The following is a 19,367-nucleotide window of genomic DNA, read 5'->3' as shown; positions in this document are numbered from 1 at the left end:
AAAAACAGAAAAAAGAAGAAAATATTTTCTTTTTCTATTAAAAAGAGGAGAAAATCACAAAAAAATACCACCCCCCCGTCCCGTTGGACCCCAGCTCCACGCAGTGTTTGCGGTTGTGTCTCTTGTGAAGCATCAGTTCCACCAGCACTCCCGCCCCCTCTGTCCGTCCCTCCGTCCGTCCGTCCATCCATCCGTTGGGTTTTCCCATCGCTGCCTGCCCGCCCCCCCGCCCCCCCCCCACCCCCCGGGCCCGCAGCGGCTCCTCTTTTTTTTTTTTTTTTTCCCCTAAGATTTTTTTTTTCCTTCTTTTCTCTCTCTTTTTTTTTTTTTCCCCCTCCCCCCCCCCCTTGTTCCCTCCGTCCCCCAGGGAAAGGCGATGGGAAATATTTGTGCCTTTAATTAAATCTTTTTTTTTTTTTTTTTTTAATGCCTTAATTTCCCTGTGATTTTTTGGGATTTTTTTTCTTTTGTCTTTTCCCCCCTTTGACATCCCTGTATCAGAGTGGGACGCAAGACATAGGGGACAAGCCCCGTCCCTGTCCCTTTGTCACCCTGGGTCAATGGGTGATGGATCCCAGCACCACCATTGGGATAAAACTTTGTCTGTTCTTAAAAAGAGAGGAGAAAAAAAGGAAAAAAGACACACACACAAAAAAAAAAAAAAAAAAAAAAAAAAAGAGGAAAAAAACCCACTTGATTTTCCTGTTACTTCACCAGCCAGAGGGGACTTGGAGCGATCTTAGCTTTAAAAGAGGGAGAGAAAAAAAACCCACACAAAACAAAGGTATATAATTTTATTACAGATGTATTATTTAATAGTATTTTTTTAATGGGTGGGTCCCGGGGCGGAGGGGGAGGATGGGGACAGCGCTTCGTGTTTTAAGTTATTCCTGGGGGGTTTGGGTTGGCTGCGGGGCATCCCCAAATCAGGGGGGTGGTGGCGGAGATGGGGATGAGCATGTGCCCTGTCACCTCCTGCGGCCCTGGAGGGGGACCCCGGCTCAGAGCAACAGGTGGGGAAGGAGGAAAGGGGTGTCACTGGGGGTGACCCCAGCCCGGTTGTCCCCAACACTAAGGACAACACCTTGTCCCCAAGGTGGGGCTCTGTTGGGTGGCAGTGGCAGCCCAGGACCCTTCCCATCCCTCCCCTTTCGTAGTGGGTGGGTCACAGCCCACAGCCCCCCATCCCAGGAGGGAGAAACACCTCACCTAGAAACCAACCACCTCCCGGGGGGGGCGAGGGGTGCCGGCCCCCCGGCAGTGAGGCCGTCTTGCTTTGGGCTGGTGTCCGTGTCCCCCTGCCCTGTTCCCCCCAGCCCTGCCTCGGTTTCTTTTCTGTCTGTCCGACGCCCGCTCGCGCGCTCTTGATATGGTTTTCAGTTGAGTATTTTGTAAGATGTTACCGATGTTCGTCCTTGTATAAATAAAACTGTTTCTGGCAATACCCGGCGGCGCCCCGCTGCATTTTGGGGGGGCCCCGGGGGGAGTAAGTGGGAGTGCTGGAGCTCTGTGTCCCCTTTCCTGAACCTGTCGGAGCGGGACAGCCATTCCCAGGGCTTTGTGGTTGCCCTGTGTGCCTCAGTTTTCCCACCTGCAGCAACAGGGCAGCCCTTTGCCATCCAGCCAGCAGCGGGGGCTCCATCCACCCCATCACCCCCCAGCCCAGGCGCTGCCCTCCCCGGGGGTCCCCAGCCCAGCCTGTGTCCCCCCTCTCTGAAGAACTTGGGGCTGGCAGGTTGGTAACGGTGCCTTTATTTGGTTAGAAACAGGGTGGCCCTTCCAGCCAGGGCGCTACGGTGGGGATCCGGCGTGGGGGATCCCAGCGCCTTCCCCTTCCTGTGCCAGCGGGGGAAACCAGACTGGGAGAACTGGGGCAGCTGGAAGGGGGCAGAGTGGGGGAGTGGAAGGTGGTGCCATTTGTCAGGGACCTCAATGCTGGGGATGTCCCCGTGCTGTGTCCCCAGACCTGCTGGGCATGGGGCACCCCCAGCTCTGCCCCCCACCTGCCCCGTGCTGAGGGGTCCCACTTCCCAGGGGGGCAGCAGTGCTGTTAGCACAGCAAGGGTTAAACTGGCCTGTGGTCCTAAGGAGGTGATGCAGGTGCCCTTCTGCTGTGAAGCTGGTGGCCGCTCAGGCCAGAAGCCACCTGCAACGGGCACAGCCAAGGGCAGAGCCAGGAGGGCGTGGAACCCACCAGGACATGGTGGGGACCCCTAATCAGTGTGGGGGGAGCCCTGCGGGCGGCTGAGGGAGAGGACGAGCCGGGGCAGGAGAGATGCCACCAGCCAGGGCCCGGTGGCGTACTTGAGGAAGCTGGTGCTGTACCACAGGGTCACATCCGTGGGCTGCAGCAGCTGGTGCAGGCCCTGCATGGCTACCAAGGCCAGCATGGCACTGGCCACACGCTGCCAGGGGTCCAGCTGCTCACCCTGCTGCAGGGGGAAGCCGGCGGCCAGCCCCAGCCCCAGGGCACTGCCGGTGTCACGGCAGATGGAGGCAAAGGGCCGGGTGTCAAGGCGGAGCCAGGTGGGGTTGGAGCACCATTTGGTGGCCAAGTGGATGGACCTGTGGCAGGGGGAGAGGGGTTGGGGGGCAGAGCTCTGGGGCTAGCCCCCCGCCAGCCTAGGGGGCAGATCCCTGGGGTTAGCCCCCGCAGCCAGGCACTCACCAGTCAATGTCGATGCCGGCGGCGATCACCAGGCTGTGCAGGGCCAGGGAGCTGAGCAGCAGGGCCAGCGCAGCAGCCACGAAGAAGCCCGGGGTGCGGGTGGCCGGGGTGCGAGCCTGCAGCCCCCAGCCCAGGGCTGCCCCTGGATGGTGAGGACAGGCAGGCTGGGGTTCTGGGACGGATGGGGGCGGCTCAAGGGACGAGGAAGGAGCCCAAAATACCCTGGCCCAGGGCAGGTGTTGGGCTCCGGGTGGAGGGACCGCATGTTCCCCCGCTCACCTGCCAGGGTGCCACAGACCACCTGATGGGGGAAGTGGGCCAAGATGAAGACACGTGAGAGCCCCACGGCCAGCAGCAGCAGAGTGTAGGCACCAAAGGGGGCCAGCTTCACCACCAGGCTGGAAGGCAAGGGGAGGGTCAGCAGCCGGGAGGCAGCCACTGGGTCCAGCTTAGTGCTCCTGAGTGTGCTGTGCCAGGCAGGGCAGGGCTGGCCCCGCTTGGCAGGAGGAATGAGTAAAGCACAGGTGAAAAAGGCAAAAAAAAGCACCTTGGTGGGGTGGGAGGGGGCTTTATGAGGGTCTCCAGAGTTTTGCAGCCTGTTGCTACAGCAGGCAGAGCTGCCATGGTAGAGCTATGTTCCCCAGGAGCTGCTCTGCTGGGAGGGGAAGACATCCTTCCCACCGCCCCCGTGGCTGCTGCCTGCTGAGGAAGGGTCCCACATCACACCTCCCTCTTCCCAAAAGTTCTCTGGAGATTTCCAAGCGCCGGCTTCCCCGTTCTGGGACTCACCTCCTGGACTGTCTGGATGCCAGCTCTGTCAGAGCAGTGACAAGCGGCCAGAGGGCTGCCCCCGTGATCATGCAGTGGCCGGAGGGGCTCCCTGCAAAGAGGAAGCACAGGACGCTTGACACGGTGGGTTGGGGGGAGCATGTCCCAACACGGCGAATGCCCAAGGTCACCCGGGAGAGCTGGGGACACATCTGCTGGGTCTAACCCTCACGGCTGGACAGCCCCGCCAGAACCCTACACTCCCTCCTGGCTGCCAGCCACCGCCGGTGCGGGGAGCTTGGCTAGAGGATGAGGATGGAACAAGCTGCTGCCTGGGGATGATGATCACCCGCCCGAAAAACCAGGCAGGGATGCGGGCTCCGTGGGCAGGGGAGGCCAGGCAGACTGCGCGAGCAAGGTGCCCTGGTGCCCGCGGCTGGCAGACTCTCCTGTGGGTTTCCTGGCCCTGGAGCCATCTGTGCCTCGTGCGCCATGCCAGCAGCCGTGGCGCCCGGCCCGCTCCCCGCCGCTCGCTCGTTTGCTTTGCTGCGAGGCGCTGGCTGATGGATGGCTTTCCCCTTAGCGCGTCCTGCCAGCCTGGCAGCAGCCTCCAGCCAAAGCGCTCGCATCCGGGTGGGGCCTCCCAGCTCCTGCAGCCCTTCCCTAGGGGTCCCGGGGCCTGCCCGAGACGCAAAGAAAAGCTTTCATCACCTCAAGTAACTCACCTGGTCCAGTTTCACAGGAGACAGGGAATTGGCGCAGCGTGACCAGCTGCTTACTGGTGAGCCCCGACTCGTGAACCCACCAGAAAGGGCGCTCCCCAAACAAGAACCTGGTGGGGAGAGAAACCACAGAGCGGTGAACGCCCAAATGTGGCTCAGCACCTTTGCTGCCCACCCCAGTGGGCCCAAGGGCTGAAGCCGGCAGCAGGAGGGCAGGATCCCTGCCAGTTCTTATGGCTCCTGGGCTTTTTTCTGCCATGAATCCCTGGCAGATGTGTTACTACGGCTCGGATGACCTGCAGAAACGCGCAGGCAAGGAGCAGCACATGTCTCTGCCCGCTGAGCGGAGCCCGTGGTTGTATTTCTGCTACTGTGAACACGCTACCGCTCAGCCCTTGGGGTGTCACCAGGTGTGACAGGGACCCTGTGACTCCCGGCTCTCCCCTCACCATTTGAGGACCACGTTGAGCCACTCTGACACCAGGCCAATCCACAGCACCGACAGTCCCACCTTGCGGTCAAGAAAATAGGCAATAGGGAAGCAGATGGTGAAGACGCATTTGGGATCAGCCAGGGAGGTCACGGAGATCCAGAACTTTTCCAGCCAGGGTGGCCCAGACTGCAGTGCCTCTGCGAAGTGGATCCCGGAGGTGTGCAGGGCATCCATCCTGCCGGGCTGGGGGCAAAGAGGGAGCGTTATTGCTCAGTCCACAGCACAGAGTCCGACTGAGGGGCAGCGATCTCAGGAAGGGGGTGTGAGGTGTGAGGTGGCTCCCTGGGGTGGTGTCACGCTGCGGCCAGCTCCCACTCTCGGCGTGATCCCGAGGGACAGGCGCCCCGGTGCTTGATGCCCGTGCTGGCACAGCTTCAGGGAGCCGCTCGTCACCGGCAGTTTGCCTGCGAGGGGCTCTCTATCTTCTCATCCCACCCCCGCGGCTCAGAGGGTCCCAGTGGTGCCGGGCTGCCTGCTGAGGGGCTGCCCACCGATGGGTGCTCCAGGCTGACCTGGCAGAGGACGTCCTGGGGGTCTCAACGTGGGGGTCACTGGAGCAGCCAGGCTGCCCTGAGGAGCCCTGGCCTCCCTGGGGCTGGTGCTGGGCCTGCCCGGGGCCCCCCTTGGAGCAGGCCTGGGGGCTCCCTGTAGTGGGCCCAGGGTCTCCCTGGAGCGGGCCTGGGGTCTCTCTCTCCGGGCCCCCCTGGAGCGGGCCTGGGGTCTCTCGCTCTGGGGCCTCCCTGGAGCGGGCCTGGGGTCTCTCGCTCTGGGGCCTCCCTGGAGCGGGCCTGGGGTCTCTCGCTCTGGGGCCTCCCTGGAGCGGGCCCTGGGGTCTCTCGCTCTGGGGCCTCCCTGGAGCAGGCCTGGGGTCTCTCTCTCCGGGCCCCCCTGGAGCGGGCCTGGGGTCTCTCTCTCTGGGCCCCCCCTGGAGCGGGCCTGGGGGCTCCCTGTAGTGGGCCCAGGGTCTCCCTGGAGCTGGCCTGGGGTCTCTCTCTCCGGGCCCCCCTGGAGCGGGCCTGGGGTCTCTCGCTCTGGGGCCCCCCTGGAGCGGGCCTGGGGTCTCTCGCTCCGGGGCCCCCCTGGAGCGGGCCTGGGGTCTCTCGCTCCGGGGCCCCCCTGGAGCGGGCCTGGGGTCTCTCGCTCCGGGGCCCCCCTGGAGCGGGCCTGGGGTCTCTCGCTCCGGGGCCCCCCTGGAGCGGGCCTGGGGTCTCTCGCTCCGGGGGCCCCCCTGGAGCGGGCCTGGGGTCTCTCGCTCCGGGGCCTCCCTGGAGCGGGCCTGGGGTCTCTCCGGGGCCCCCCTGGAGCAGGCCTGGGGTCTCTCCGGGGCCTCCCTGGAGTGGGCCTGGGGTCTCTCCGGGGCCCCCCTGGAGCGGGCCTGGGGTCTCTCGCTCTGGGGCCCCCCTGGAGCGGGCCTGGGGTCTCTCTCTCCGGGGCCTCCCTGCAGTGGGCCTGGAGCCCCTGGGGTCTCTCTGGGCGGCCCCTGAGGTGCCCCCAAGCCTGCCTAGGCCTGGCCTGGGCCCTGGGCCCGCCGGTGCCGCCTGCCCCGCGGGGGCCACCCCGGCACGGTGTGCCCGGGATGGGTGGGGGGGGACTGGGGTGGGGGGGGTGGGGGGGTGGGGGGATGGGGGGGTGACCCTGCCGCCGCCCCCCGCCCTCCGCGCCGCTCCCGCTCTCACCGGGCCGCTCCCGCCTACACCCCCCGGCATCCCCCGCGGCACGGGCCGGCTACGGGGCGGCGCGAGGCACCGGCGCGCCCCCCCCCCCCCCCCCGCGCGCTCTCCCCCCCTCCCACGGCCAAGGTCACCCCGCCCCTCGTCGCGCGCGGTGACGTCGCGCGGCCCCGCCCCGCCGCGCCTGGCCGAGGCGAGCCGCGGCGGCCGCTGCGGGCTGAGAGAAGATGGCGGCGCCGGGCGAGTACTTCAGCGTGGGCAGCCAGGTGTCGTGCCGCACCTGCCAGGAGCAGCGCCTGCAGGGCGAGGTCGTCGCTTTCGACTACCCCAGCAAGATGCTGGCGCTCAGTATCCCTTCGGCAGCGCCGGGCCGGGCCCGCCGCGCCCCGCCACGGCCCGCCCGGGCCTCCGCCGCCCGCCCGCCCGCCCGCCCGGCGGCGGGGTCCCTGAGGGGAGCGGAGGGGGGCGGCTGGCGGGGGAGCGGGGCGCCGGGGGAAGGGGGGTGGGGCTGGAGGAGCCGCGGGTTGGGGGTACCGGTGCGGGACTGGGGTTACCGGTGCGGGACTGGGGCGCCCTATAGGGCGGTCTCGGGAGGGGTGAGGAGCCCTGCAGGGGGGTTACTGGGGGGGCCTGTGGGGAGGGCTGGGGGGCGGTGAGCAGCCCTGTAGCTGAGCCTGGGGTGGGGAGCGGGGTGCCCTGTAGGGAGGTTTTGAGGGGGCGGTGAGGAGCCCTGTAGTAGGTTTAATGGGATGGGGGAGTGGGGTGCCCTGTAGGGAGGTTTTGGGGGAGCGAGGAGCCCCATAGCGGGGTTACTGGTGAGCTGGGGTGCCCTGTAGTGGGATTACTGGGCACGGCTGTTATATAGGGTTCTGGGGGGGAGCCCTGTAGTGTAGCTTGTGGGGTGAGTAGCTCCACAGAGGCCTGTGGATGGGGGTCTCCCACTGGGCTGGGGGGTTCAGGGAGGATAGGGGGGTCCTGGGAGGGGGGAGCTGTCTTGGGGGAAATCTTGATGGCAGGAGGAGCTCAGGGGGTGCTTGGGAGGAGGCTGGGTACCTCTTTGGAGGTGCAGAGGGAGGCCTCGGAGGCACGGTGAGGTCCTGTGCGGTGGGCAGGGCCTGGTGAGGCTTAGGGAGGATGGGGTGAAGCCTGGGGGGATGGGATCCCATAGGAGGTATTAGTGGAATGGGAGACAGGAGACCCCTGCGGGGTTTGGCAGGGCGGGAGACCTCAGCGGGCCTGTGGGGGTTTAAGGGGAGACCACAGGGGCAAGGCAAGGCCCTCTGAGGGTAGGGGGGGCCTGTGGCATTTAGGAGAGGTTTGGGGACCCGTGTGAGAGGAACCCTATGGGGCAGCCCCGGGGGGTGAGGGCGGGGGGCTGGTGGGTGTACCAGGGGAAGTGCCCTGTGTCTGGGGGAGGAAAGAGGCTGGCAGGGCACTTTGGGGCTGCCCCGGGCCTCATGTGGAGGAGAGGCAGGAAGACAATGCTCAGGGGTTTAAAATATAAATACATATGCATGTGTGCACAAGGATGTGCTTGTGTTTTTAACCCGCAAGTAAGGTGAAAGCACCGAGCTGTTGGAGAACCGCAGAGCTGAGGAAGGTGGATGCTCAGCCCAGGGACTGGTGTTGGAAGGGGGCTGGAAGAGTGCTCAGGGTCCCTGGGGCGGGTTCTGGAGGGAATGAGGGAGGGAGGAGCTGTGAGAGGGCTTCGTGTCTGGATCTGAGAAGAGGGATAGGAAAAGCCCTGCTGGGTGCCTGGGCACGATGCAGTGCTAGAGGGGAATGGGGAACCCTGTCCCGGGCTGAGCTCCTGTTCGTGCTGGTGCAGTTCAGGTAGGAGAAGCTCCCCAGGCCCCAGTGGTGGCTGCAGGAAAGTCTTAAACAATGTCCAACAGGTTGGCTTAGTGCGTCACGTTGCCACTCTGCTCCAGAGAGGACAAGACAGCTCCTCTTCTGGCTTTGCCCCAGGTCTGGCTCTTCCTTCCAAAGCTGGGATGCTCCATCTCATCCCTCTGAAGGAAGAGACCAGAGTTCCCTGGGCATCCCTTGTTTTCTCTCCTTTATTGGAAGGTGTTTGCTAGGGAGGGCTTCACCCGCACAGCCGGGCTTGGGCGGGATGGGAAGAGAGGAAAAGTGACTCCTGCATCTTCTTGAGGAGGAGACAGCGCTGGCATGGAGGAGCATCTCTGTGCCATGCTCTCTGCTCCTTCCAGCAGGTGAGGGGACAGAGGGCTAACAGCACGGCCTCCTGGGGAACAGATTGTGCAGAAATTTGTCAGCTCTAGAAGATTTTTTTTTTTCTGGAGGTGGTGCACTGTTGTCTCATTTACGCTTCCCAGTCGTGCTGTGATACTGACCACAGCAAACCTCACGGCCTTCAAGGTGCCACCCAGAAGGTGTGCAAGGGCGAGGAGGCCTTTCCCTGGGAACCACCGAGTAGCAACTCTTCCATCCACGCCAGGGCCTGCTCCCAGGGAAGCTCTGGCTTAGCCACTGCCTGCAAGAGGAAACAGTTACGGTATAAAAGGTGCAAATTTGAGGGGTGGCGGTTGTTCCAGATCACTTCCCCATGCAGACCAGCATTTGTTGGATGGTGTTTGTGGTGAGCAGGGAGGCAGGTGGCACCGCAGCTGGGGCCCAGCAGCAGCAGTTCTGCACCTCTCTGGCTAGTCAGGACTAAATTGCTTTTTTGGAAGTGACCACATATTATCCCAGGCTGTGTGTGTTCTGGGTATGGTGGTTGTTGGCTGGAAAACTTGTGCTATAGTTAGGAAAACTGAATCAGCATTAAACAGGTCCAAGAAGAGATGGGTGGTGCTGTTGGGGTCTCACAGGTGACCCCATGCTTGGCTGAACAGGGGCAGGGGTGATGGAGGAACTCCCTGAAAACCGAATGGTTTCCTGGTTTGCTCCTGGACAGCTCTGTGTATCAGGGCTGCAAGTGTCTCCATCTAGATTTGTTTTCCTTAATGTTTTTTCCTCTCCAGAATGCCCCTCTTCCAGTGGAAAGCCTAATCACGCAGATATCCTGCTTGTAAACTTACAGTATGTTTCAGAAGTGGAAATAATTAATGACCGCACGGAAACACCTCCTCCTTTAGCTTCACTCAATGTTAGCAAGGTAAGAACCTGCCCTTGTGGACTCGGAGGCGTTTGCTCCTGGGAGGGAGGGATTCGTATAGGGATGTGTCCTGGTTTCAGGATGTTAACGCCTTTTCTCCTGTTGGGGATGAGGTAGCTTTTCAACTTTAAATCACCTGCTTTAATCACGACTTACCAGAGCTCTGTTAAGGATTTAGGTGCTGATATTTTGGGTGTGTTGAGCCTCTGTAACCTGCTGCTGGGGGCCTCTGTAGCGAGGCCTCAGGCAGCTGACCCTCTCTGCTTTGGGGTTGCTCAGCAAGGGAGCTGAGATCCTGGGTGAGAGAGAGGGAACCCCCAGCTTTGTTTTATCAAGAAACAGTCCTCGTGAGTGTGAATGAGGGACCGAGCGCTGTGCTTGCTTGGGGAGCTGATCCTGTTGCTGCACTTGGCTCCCCTGGGCTCCAGCACACCCTTGGTCTGTATTTGCTCTAGCATTGGCTGGAGTCACCAGTGCAGTCCTACCACGTAGAATTAAGTGCCTGGGTGATGCTGTGTCCTCCTGTTAAAGCACTGAGAGCTTGGTCAACGGCTCTGCCCTGTTGCCCTCCTTGGAGGTTGCTCCGCTCTGTGCCAGCCTGCTGCAGCAGGAGTAAACGTGGGGCATGCAGGTGTAAGTTGCTGCCTGAAATGCTGGCCGTGAATTTCAGCACTGGGACATGGGAGTGGTTTTAGTAACACTGAGACTGAAAAACACCTTTTCACTCGGGGAGAAGTCTGGTGGTCTTGATCCTCCTGGTTCCGTGGCATCCCCAGTGCCTTTGCTAGAGGGACATGGTGCTTCGCTGGCTGGAGAGAAGGGAAGATGGAGCCTTTCATAACCATGCAACGGGTTCTTCCCCTGACAGCAAATGACTCTAATGCTAAAATCAAAACCTTCCAGAGAAGATGGGCATAGCTGAAACTGGTACTCTGCTTAACCTAGCTCCTCCTGGGTGCTCTCTGCCCTGATCCCATGTTAAGAACGCACTAGAGCACTCTTTGTGCTCCTGTGGATGATGCTAGGTGAGGTTTGTGCTTTGATGGGCGCCTTCGCTGCCTGCAGCCCGCTCTCCATGTGGATGTTGGTTGTCTTCAGAAACAGAATGATTTGGGGTGAAGCTGAATGGTGGCGGAGTGGGCAGGAGCAGTGAAGTGTGCATGCTGTTGGCTGAATTTTGAGGAACTGCTTTTCACATGCCGTTGTGCAGGGGGATCACTTCTGATTCCCAGTGGTGGTGTGGAAAAAGGGAAGGTGAGCTCAAGGCTGGTGTGAAGTGGCTAGAGGTAGCCAGGCTCCAGGGAAGCCAGGTGTGGGGTCTAGCTGTGAGGCTTTTCAGTTGTCACCTCCCTGTCCCATGGGGAAACCTCTCCTGGGTGTCCGTAGCCCCAGTGGGTTCCTTCTTGGTGGATTAGCACCTTGGCAGAGGTCTTAAATGACACAACTGCCGTAAAAATGTGACTGTTCATTGTAATTGGATCAAGTGACATCGCTGGAAGCGCAGCCAGGAGGTGGATGGGCCTGCTGAGAAGAAAATGCCCCATGTGACTTTAAATACTCACTTCAGTCTTCCCAGCATCAAAATAATCGCTGTGGATTTGGTGCGCGGGAAAATAATGAATCAAGTCATCTTCAGCGGATGGAAGTTGGTGTGCAGCCACCAGTGTGGCTGCAGCCCCATCTCCAGTGACAGGAGGGTTTTTCTACATTGCTCTGACCCACATCTCCTGTCCTGTGAATGTGCAAGCACGGCGGGGTCTGATGGTGCTGCAGGACTGGAGTATAGATGAGCTGATACTGGCTGTACTGGGAGAAGAAGCTGTTGGTACATGGGAATGCTTGTGTTCCAGGACAAGCCCTTGATGTTCTGGAAGGCCCCGGAGAGCCAGCAGAGCCCCCAGGAGATGCTTGACCCTGCCTGGTCCTCAGTGGAGAGAAAATGTTGGGACCAGAAGACTTGCTGAGCTTGGAAGGCAGCAGGATCTGGCCGTGGGGGGCCCAGCATGGCGGGGGTCTGAGCCCTTCTCGGAAGAGGGCAGGGGTGCAGGCTGGCTGCGGTGGAAGGTGCAGGCAGGAGAGCGGAGTGTCGGCTGCGGGTAGCTGTTGTGAGGCTGCTGCGGGAGGGGTGTCCTGTCCACACTGCAGGTTCCCCTGGGGGAGACTTCAGGAGGGCTGCAGGGTGAAAACTGTGTGGGAGGAATGCTTCTGAACCTGGGCGTGGGAAGGAGGGAGACACGTGGCTTGGCTCTGGCAGCTGGGGGGCCGGTGAGGGGCCGGCGAGGAGGCAGCGCTGGTGTGACAGAGGGCTGACAGCAGTTCAGCCCAGAGACGGCTGAGCTCGAGGGTTCCTGCTGCCGGCAATGGGTGCGCAGGGGAGGTGGCACTGAAGAGGCTGGGGACACCAGCCTGCCCTGTGGGGCTGGCACCTGCCTGGGGACCCCACAGCCGAGCACCGTTCTGTGGCACAGCCATCCATAGCCATACTGGGGAGAGGTCAGCTGCCTGGTTTTGGAGGGATCCCCTTGACTTGCTGCCTGGGATACACTGTGCTTGGCTCTTCTCAACAGGCTGCCAGCACCTGAGCAGGATGGGGGCCATCCCAGTGGCAGGGGCCCGTGGCACGGTGCTGGTGCTTGGCAGCCCTCGCTGTCTCTTCTTGCCACGTGCTGTGTTTTCTGTCATTCACGTGGACGTGAATAGGGAAGTGACTCATTCATTCATGCCGCCGTCGAACAAGGTGTGTATCTGAGTCTCTTCAATGGCCCTGGCGCCTTCAGGTGCTCGCTGCAAGGGGGAGTGAAGCCGTGCAGTGAGCAAGGAGGGTATTTTGAATGCTTGAATTGGAGAGGCTGGAAGTGGGAGACTCGGCGTGTCTGGTTTGTTTCTTGTCAAGGGCTAGTAGTGGTGAATGGAGAGAGCGCATCCTATTGCAGGGGAAAGGCAAGAGCGTAGGGGCCCTGGGTCTTGGCACTCAGTTAATAAACTAACCAGCGTTGCGAGCGAGTCGGCTCTGGGTGAGGGCTGATGTGCTCCAGCCAGAAGCAGGAGGATGAGTTTGGGTTTTGTTGATACTGAGGTCTAGGAGCGCTTGATGAAGTAACGTAGGGATGCTGTCCGTGGTGGCAACGCATGAGGGGCTGCTCTTCATCTGCACCTCTCCAGGGTTTTCCATCTTCCCATGGTGGCTTCTTGTCACCCACCTCCTCACAGGGCTGTCCCCAAAGCTGGACCTGTCTGTCTTGGCATGCAGATCTCCTGGGACTTGTGAGCAGGCAGGGAAGGAGGAGCTGATGCAGCCGCTGTTTTGAGCTGGAGGAGCATCCCGAGGCCTGGGAAAGCAGGAGTGTTAAAACTGGACAAAGCAGTTCTGAACATCAGATGGGAGGGGCTGCGGGGAGGGGGCTGCTGGGTGGGAAGGAGATCTGCTGGGGGGAGCCTGTGGTGGGCTCGGTAGGGAGGTTCACGTGCCCCGTGCTGCGTTTGTGGCCCATCAGCGTTGTGTCAGAGGGGCTGCAGCAGTGCAGGCAATGGAGTTGGGGGAGAACTGGGTAACGCCGGTGCTGGTGGGCAGCCCTGGTTGGGTGAAGGTGAAGTGTCGGTGTGGCCCCAGAGAAGGCTAGTGGTCGTCGCATGCGTGACTCGGATGCAGGAAAACTTACTGGGGAACATTGTGCCCAGTCTTACAAACCAGTTTGGAATCCTGGCAGTCTTGGACAGAGCAATTCCTATGTAGAACGGGGCAGGTGGCTTCAGGGACAGCTTGTGCTGGGGCTGCAGAAGGATCCTGCCCCCCAGTTAAGGCTTCCCTGGCTTACCAGGAGGCCGAGGAGCACATGGTGAGCAGCCGCCCAAACAAAGCTGTGGTGAGCCCTGCTCACGCCTGGGCACGGCGTGGGGACGCAGGGGCTGTGGCTGCCGTTGCAGGAGATGTTGCTGGCTGGGATGGAGATAGCCATCCCTTTGCTGCAGAGTGTCCCTGCTCAGTGGGAGCTTGGGCTTTGCGTACCCAGCGAGGGCTTGAGAAGGGGTGAAGCCATCCTCGGGCAGCATGGAGAAAGCCAGTCTGGCTTGGGGAGCGCTCGGAGGCACGAGGCCGTTCCGGGAGGAGGAGGAGGAAGAGAAGGGCGGCGTGGGCGGCAGTGCTGGTGTGGCTCTTCCACTGTGGCAGCTCCAGCTGGGAAGAGGCGGCGTGTCCAGCACCGCCTGCCCATCTCCTGTTTCCAGGCAGCTGCCGCTCCCGGGCCGGCCGTGGGATTGAACGAGGGTTGCCAGCGTTGGGGTTTCCCCTCTCTACGCAGCAGCCTGCCAGCGTAATCGCGCTTCCCCGCACGTGGACGTTGTGAGCTGCTGGAGCAACTCCCACAGAACCCATTCTGCTGGGTTTTTGTGGAACAGAATAACCGCTCCGGGATAAAGTTGCTCATACTCCTGCATGGTCCGTATGGAGGCATTTACACCCTGCAAGCCCTAACGTAATGGTTATTCTGGGCTTGTCTTTCCTATCTGCATCCCCTAAACAGCAAGCAGTGGGAAGGTGGTTTGGACCTAAAATGCAGCAATTAATTCAGAAAAGGCAGAGGGGAAAGTGATGTTTGTGCATCTGGCCCCTGGCAGCTGGTTTCTTCTCTGTGCCTGAACCAGGGGGTGTGAAAAGATGGTGCCCACATCCCTGAAATATTAGGGAGGGGGAAAAAAGACTCAAAAAGGATTTAAGCTGTGGTCTGAAATCTGTGCGACGCTCTGTAACATACGGACAAAGCTGTGGTGGGAAGGTGGAGATTGCAGGCTCTTTGCTACCCCGGTTTAACTGGCGAGCCGAATGGTCAGCAGCAGAACTGTGTCTGCAGGGGACACCTGTGTCCCCTTAGAGCTCTCGAGGCTGCTCAGGCGGTGCTCAGCCAAGCTCCCTCCCTCTTTGTCTCCCCTCCAGCTTGCCAACAAAGCACGGACGGAGAAGGAAGAGAAGATGAGCCAGGCGTATGCAATTAGTGCTGGTGTCTCTCTGGAGGGGCAGCAGCTCTTCCAGACTATACACAAGACGTAAGTCCCCTCATCGGTGCCTCCAGCTCTCTGCCTCAGCCACCTGCGCTGCTGCCTTGGAGTTGCTCGTATCCCTGTTGTTTCCTGGGGTGGTTTTGCATTGGTGGGTCACTCAGACTCGCCACAAAATGCTGCTGGTGTGTCCTGGGATGTGCCGGCCAGAGCCACACAGCCCTTGGGCAGGTGTAGGAGAGAGGAGGGCTCCCTGCCCTTCGGGCACTCACTAGCCACATGCCCATCACTGTGGGCTTGTGCCCCTCTCTGCTAGGGTACCCAGGAGATGCTGGGTGGCTTTTGCGCCCACATCGCCCCCGCAGTGAGGTCTGAAGTGGGCAGCAGGACTGCCCTGGGGGCGGGTAGTGGCTTTCAGAGGGGCTGAGGGATGCTGGTGCGCAGCCCGGAGCCCCGGGCAGTTGTGTTCACTGATCCTTTTTCCCTTCCTTGCAGCATTAAAGACTGTAAATGGCAGGAGAAGAATATAGTTGTGATGGAAGAAGTCGTTATTGCCCCTCCCTATCAAGTGGAAAACTGTAAAGGCAAAGAGGGAAGCGCGCTGAGTCACGTACGCAAAATAGTGAGTACGGGCAGGGGGGGTCTGGTGGCATTGGGGCTGCTGGGGACACCAGGGGGGTGTCACATCCCTGGGGGCACCTGTGGTCCCTCCTTGGGTGGACTCGCCCGCCTGCTGCGGATCTCCAGCCCCTCGTGGGGTCCCCTGCCTGCCCCGGGGATCCCCTGCTTTGGCTAAACCCTCTCTCTATCCACCCCACCCTCCCCGCTGGCAGGTGGAGAAACATTTTCGAGACGTGGAAAGCCAAAAGGTAATGCAGCGTTCACAAGCACAGCAGACACAGAAGGAAACCTCCCTCTCGTCCTGAGGCCCACCTCCTGGCACTGGGGACCCCCACCGCCCGCCACCGGGTCACCGAGGCGGGAGGGCGGCAGCGACGGGGGGCTCAACTTTTATTTCCTTTTTCGAGCTCGTTAATGGGGAGCTTGACCGATTCCAAACCTTAGACTTTAAAACAAACGAGAAAAGAGAATAATTTAAAAGCTCATGCATTACTTGACTAACAGACTTTCTTTTGTCCGCCATGTTTTCTTTCCTACCAGCCAGTCAGACTTTGTTAGTTTTATTTTTTGACCTTTCTTTTCCTTTTTCCTACCCCCCTCCCCTGCTGCCACCCCTTTTCCCCTTTACTTTTCTAAAGGGGGTCTGTCCCTCCCCCTCCCCCATGAACCCCTCCAAAAATAAAAGTAACGAGCTGACTGCGGTGGCTGAACCGGGACCCTTGTGACCAGCGCGGTCTCGTTTTAATTTTGTTTGCACAGGGCAAGGCTTGAATTAGTCTTATTTTTCTTATCTTTAAATATATATATGAATATATATTAAAATGTTCTTTAAATATTTTCTGCTTCTAGCAGTGCTCTCAACCAGGATCGTGGCAAAAAACACCCCCCCTCCCCCCCTCCCTTGTCCCCATCCCCCCACCAGCCCCGGGGAGCCCGAGGGGGGCTCGGAGGCTGGGGGACGGGGCTGCGGCCCCTCCTGCCCTGCCACCCCCCACCCTGGACCATGCTGGGGCCTGGCTTGGGGGATTTTCTCCCTTTTCCTTTTATTTTTTTTTTGGCCCTTTTTTTTTTTTTTTTTTTTATATTTTTATTTTCTTCTTTTTTTTTGCCATGATCCTTCCCCCCCTCCCCTTTTTTGTTTTGTTTTTTAAAATAAATGGATCAAAATCAAACAATTCAAGCCCTGCCTTTAGAAGAGTTAAAAATTAAAAAAAAAAATTAAAAAAAAGGAAAATTTTTTAGTATTGTTTAGCAAAAACAATAAAACCCGAAATTTTTTTAACCATCACCCGTGTCTGGCGCTCTGCGGGCGGGGCCTGCGCGGGGGTAGGGCCTTCCCGTGTGGGCGGGGCCCGTGGGGCGGGACTTCCGGCGCGGCGCGGCCCTTCCGGTGGGCCGGGCGGCGATGGCGGCGGGCCGCGGGTGGCGGCGGCGGGCGCTGCGGCTGCTGACGGCGGGCGGCGGCGTCCTGCTGACCCGCTTCCCCTTCTGGCACTGCTTCAGCGGGCTGCTGCTCTGCGCCGAGCGCGCCGGCGGGCGGCGGTGCGGGGCGGGGGGCACCTGGGGGGGGCTCGGGGGTTCCTGGGGTCAGTGTGGGGCTGGGGGGAGGAGGGGCGCGAGGGGGTGTGGGGCTGGCGGGGGACTGGGCCTGCGGGGCTTCTGGGGGGGGGTGCGGGGCTGGGGAGGGACTGGGCCTTGGGGGGCTTCTGGGCGGGGTGCGGGGCTGGGCAGGGACTGGGCCTTGGGGGGCTTCTGGGCGGGGTGCGGGGCTGGGGAGGGGCCAGGGGGGCTCCTCGGGTCAGTGTGTGGCTGGGGGAGGCCAGGGGGGCTCCTGGGGTCAGTGTGTGGCTGGGGGGGGGCCAGGGGGGCTCCTGGGGTCAGTGTGTGGCTGGGGGGGGGCCAGGGGGGCTCCTGGGGTCAGTGTGTGGCTGGGGGGGGGCCAGGGAGGCTCCTGGGGTCAGTGTGTGGCTGGGGGGGGGCCGGGGGGCTCCTGGGGTCAGTGTGTGGCTGGGGGGGGCCAGGGGGGCTCCTGGGGTCAGTGTGTGGCTGGGGGGGGCCAGGGGGGCTCCTGGGGGGTGTGGGGCTGCAGGAAAGCAGGAGGGCTCCTGGGGTCAGTGTGGGGCTGGGGGCTCTTGGGGGCTGAGGGGCCTGGGCCTTGGGGGGGCTTTTGGGAGGTGTGGGGCCGAGGGAAGGCAGGGGAGCTCCTGGGGCCACTGTGGGGCTGGAAGGCTCCTGGGGTCAGTGTGGTGTTGGGGGGCTCCTGGGGGGTGTGGGACAGCAGGGGGGCTCTTGGGGTCACTGTGGTGTTGAGGGGGGCCTGGGGCTGGGGGGCTCCTGGAGTGAGGGGCCAGGTGAAAGGGAGCGTGTGGGTCAGGGGAAGGGCAGAGGGGCCATTGGGGGGCTGGGGGGGCACAGAGGGCTGTGTGGGGCCAGGAGAGGGCTGTGGCAGGGTTTGGGGGTGAGGGGTTTGGGGGGCTGGGGCGAGCCTGCACGGGGGCGTTGGGGGGAGCTGGGGCTGGAGCTGCGGTGCCCCCCAGGAAGCCGGACATCCCGGTCCCCTACCTGTACGTGGACATGGGGGTGGCCGTGCTCTGCGCCAGCTTCATGTCCTTCGGGGTGAAGCGCCGCTGGTTCGCCCTGGGGGCCGCCCTGCAGCTCGCCGTGGCCACCTATGCCGCCCACGTGGGTGGCCATGTCCACTACAGTGACTGGCTGAAGGTGAGAGCCCCCCCACCCCCCTGAGACTCCCCCTCAGCCCACCTGGGTCTGGGGGAGCCAGGGGGTGACAGCGGCCCCGGCGCAGGTGCGGATGTACTCCCGGACCATCGCCATCATCGGCGGCTTCCTCATCCTGGCCAGCGGGGCGGGGGAGCTGTACCGCCAGAAGCCGCGCAGCCGCTCGCTGCAGTCCACGGGGCAGGTCTTCCTCGGCATCTACCTCATCTGCCAGGTACAGGGGAGGGGGCGAGCACGGGACAGCGGGGGGGCGACAGCCACCTCCTGCTCCCCACACTGCTGCAGGCGGGGGGCTGGATCTACCGGAGGTTTCCTTCCCTGGGGGAGAGGCTTGGGCCAGCGCTGCCAATGCTAGCAGTGCTACCAGTGCCACCAGTGCTGCCAGTGCCACCAGTGGCACCGCTGCCACGGCACTGCAGCCCCCCTTGTTGCCCCCCCAGGCCTACTCCCTGCAGCACAGCAAGGAGGACCGCCTGGCCTACCTGAACCACCTCCTGGGGGGTGAGCTCGCCCTCCAGCTCCTCTTCATCCTCTACGGCCTCCTGGCCCTTGCCTTTCTCTCCGGCTACTACGTGCGGGCAGCGGCGCAGGTGCTGGCGGTGCTGCTGCCCCTCGCCATCCTGCTCATCGACGGCAACATCGGCTACTGGCACGACTCGCGCCGCGTTGAGTTCTGGAATCAGATGAAGCTCATCGGGCAAAACATCGGCATTTTCGGAGCCGTTGTCATCCTGGCCACTGACGGCTGAGCAAGGCGGCCGCTGGCCAGGACTGCTGGGGGCTGGGCCGGGGGTTGGGGGGGGGGGGGGCAGTTTTTTTAAAGAATCACCGCTATTTATTCTTTTTTTTTATTTGTAAATATTTGATAATTTTGCCAGAGGACGGGGTGGTTGCTGCACTGGGTGCATGGGGGAGCTGGGGGGGCTCCTGCCTGTGGGGTGCTGGCCACCGTGTGGCCAGGCCTCCTCCCCACCGCGGTGTGCCCCCCCCCCCCCCCAGGTGTATTTTTACTGCTGCGATGAGAAACCTTTTCCGTCATCCCCGGCTGTCTGGGCTGTTGTGTGCTGGCACGGCCGGGCCCTGCTGCTTTAGGGGAGCTGCTCTGGGGGGCTTGGAGGGGAAGCAGTCTCGGGGGCTGTGGGGAGGGGGGGAAGCCCCCTTGGGGGGGCCCAGCCTGCGGTGGAGTGTGGGCAGTGCCGGACAGTGAGTTCTGCTGCCAGTTCCTGCCCATCCTGGGGGCTGCGCCTTGGGGGGGGGGGCTCAGCTTGTGGTTTGCGTTGTTGTGCCTTGGGGGGGCATCATGGTGGGACGTGGCGAGGGGCTGGCAGACCCCTGCGGGCCATGTCCGCGCTGTCCCTGTCCCCACTGTCCCTGTCCTGCCACCTGGCTGGGCAGGTGTGTGTTGCCCCCCCCCCTCCCCGCCCCCCCGGCTGGGCAGTGGAAAAGCAAACAGGGGCTGATAAGGGCCTTCCTCTGGGGGGGCACACGTGGCCCCTAAAGTGCCTCCGCCGGAACCGGGGGCCATAAAGTGCGGGGAAGCGGCAGGGCCCTGTTTGCTCTCCCCCAGCTGGGGGGG

The 19,367-nt window shown here is 61.9% G+C and overlaps 3 protein-coding genes across 5 annotated transcripts; 2 read left to right on the top strand and 1 right to left on the bottom strand.

Moving 5' to 3' along the window:
* Window positions 1–611: 611 nt before the first annotated feature.
* Window positions 612–6,445, bottom strand: G6PC3 (glucose-6-phosphatase catalytic subunit 3). 3 transcript variants are annotated; one of them, XM_040617418.1, is made up of 7 exons: window positions 6,328–6,445; window positions 4,608–4,834; window positions 4,162–4,268; window positions 3,458–3,548; window positions 2,948–3,066; window positions 2,669–2,840; window positions 612–1,527 (listed from the first exon to the last, which is right to left on the bottom strand). In XM_040617418.1, the coding sequence occupies exons 1-7, from the start codon at window positions 6,355–6,357 to the stop codon at window positions 1,377–1,379; spliced, it is 897 nt and encodes a 298-aa protein (XP_040473352.1). In that variant the 5' UTR covers window positions 6,358–6,445; the 3' UTR covers window positions 612–1,376. The 3 variants fall into 3 exon arrangements, with proteins under 3 accessions (XP_040473352.1, XP_040473350.1, XP_040473351.1); XM_040617416.1 differs by lacking the exon at window positions 612–1,527 and adding an exon at window positions 1,737–2,565; XM_040617417.1 differs by lacking the exon at window positions 612–1,527 and adding an exon at window positions 1,737–2,565 and having other exon boundaries at window positions 2,669–2,810.
* A 25-nt stretch (window positions 6,446–6,470) lies between these two features.
* LSM12 (LSM12 homolog) lies at window positions 6,471–15,544 on the top strand. Its single transcript, XM_040617415.1, has 5 exons — window positions 6,471–6,669; window positions 9,309–9,442; window positions 14,373–14,482; window positions 14,930–15,056; window positions 15,268–15,544. The coding sequence occupies exons 1-5, from the start codon at window positions 6,549–6,551 to the stop codon at window positions 15,358–15,360; spliced, it is 585 nt and encodes a 194-aa protein (XP_040473349.1). The 5' UTR covers window positions 6,471–6,548; the 3' UTR covers window positions 15,361–15,544.
* Window positions 15,545–16,430: 886 nt separating this feature from the next.
* TMEM101 (transmembrane protein 101) lies at window positions 16,431–18,829 on the top strand. The gene is made up of 4 exons (XM_040617745.1): window positions 16,431–16,597; window positions 17,593–17,773; window positions 17,859–18,005; window positions 18,232–18,829. Exons 1-4 carry the CDS (start codon window positions 16,461–16,463, stop codon window positions 18,538–18,540), a joined length of 774 nt encoding a protein of 257 aa, XP_040473679.1. The 5' UTR covers window positions 16,431–16,460; the 3' UTR covers window positions 18,541–18,829.
* Window positions 18,830–19,367: the final 538 nt, after the last annotated feature.

The sequence above is a fragment of the Falco naumanni genome, chromosome 18, assembly GCF_017639655.2.
Source record: "Falco naumanni isolate bFalNau1 chromosome 18, bFalNau1.pat, whole genome shotgun sequence".
Classification (NCBI taxonomy): Eukaryota; Metazoa; Chordata; class Aves; order Falconiformes; family Falconidae; genus Falco; species Falco naumanni.
The sequence above is the reverse complement of the archived record's forward strand: the minus strand, read 5'-3'. Positions and strand labels throughout refer to the sequence as shown.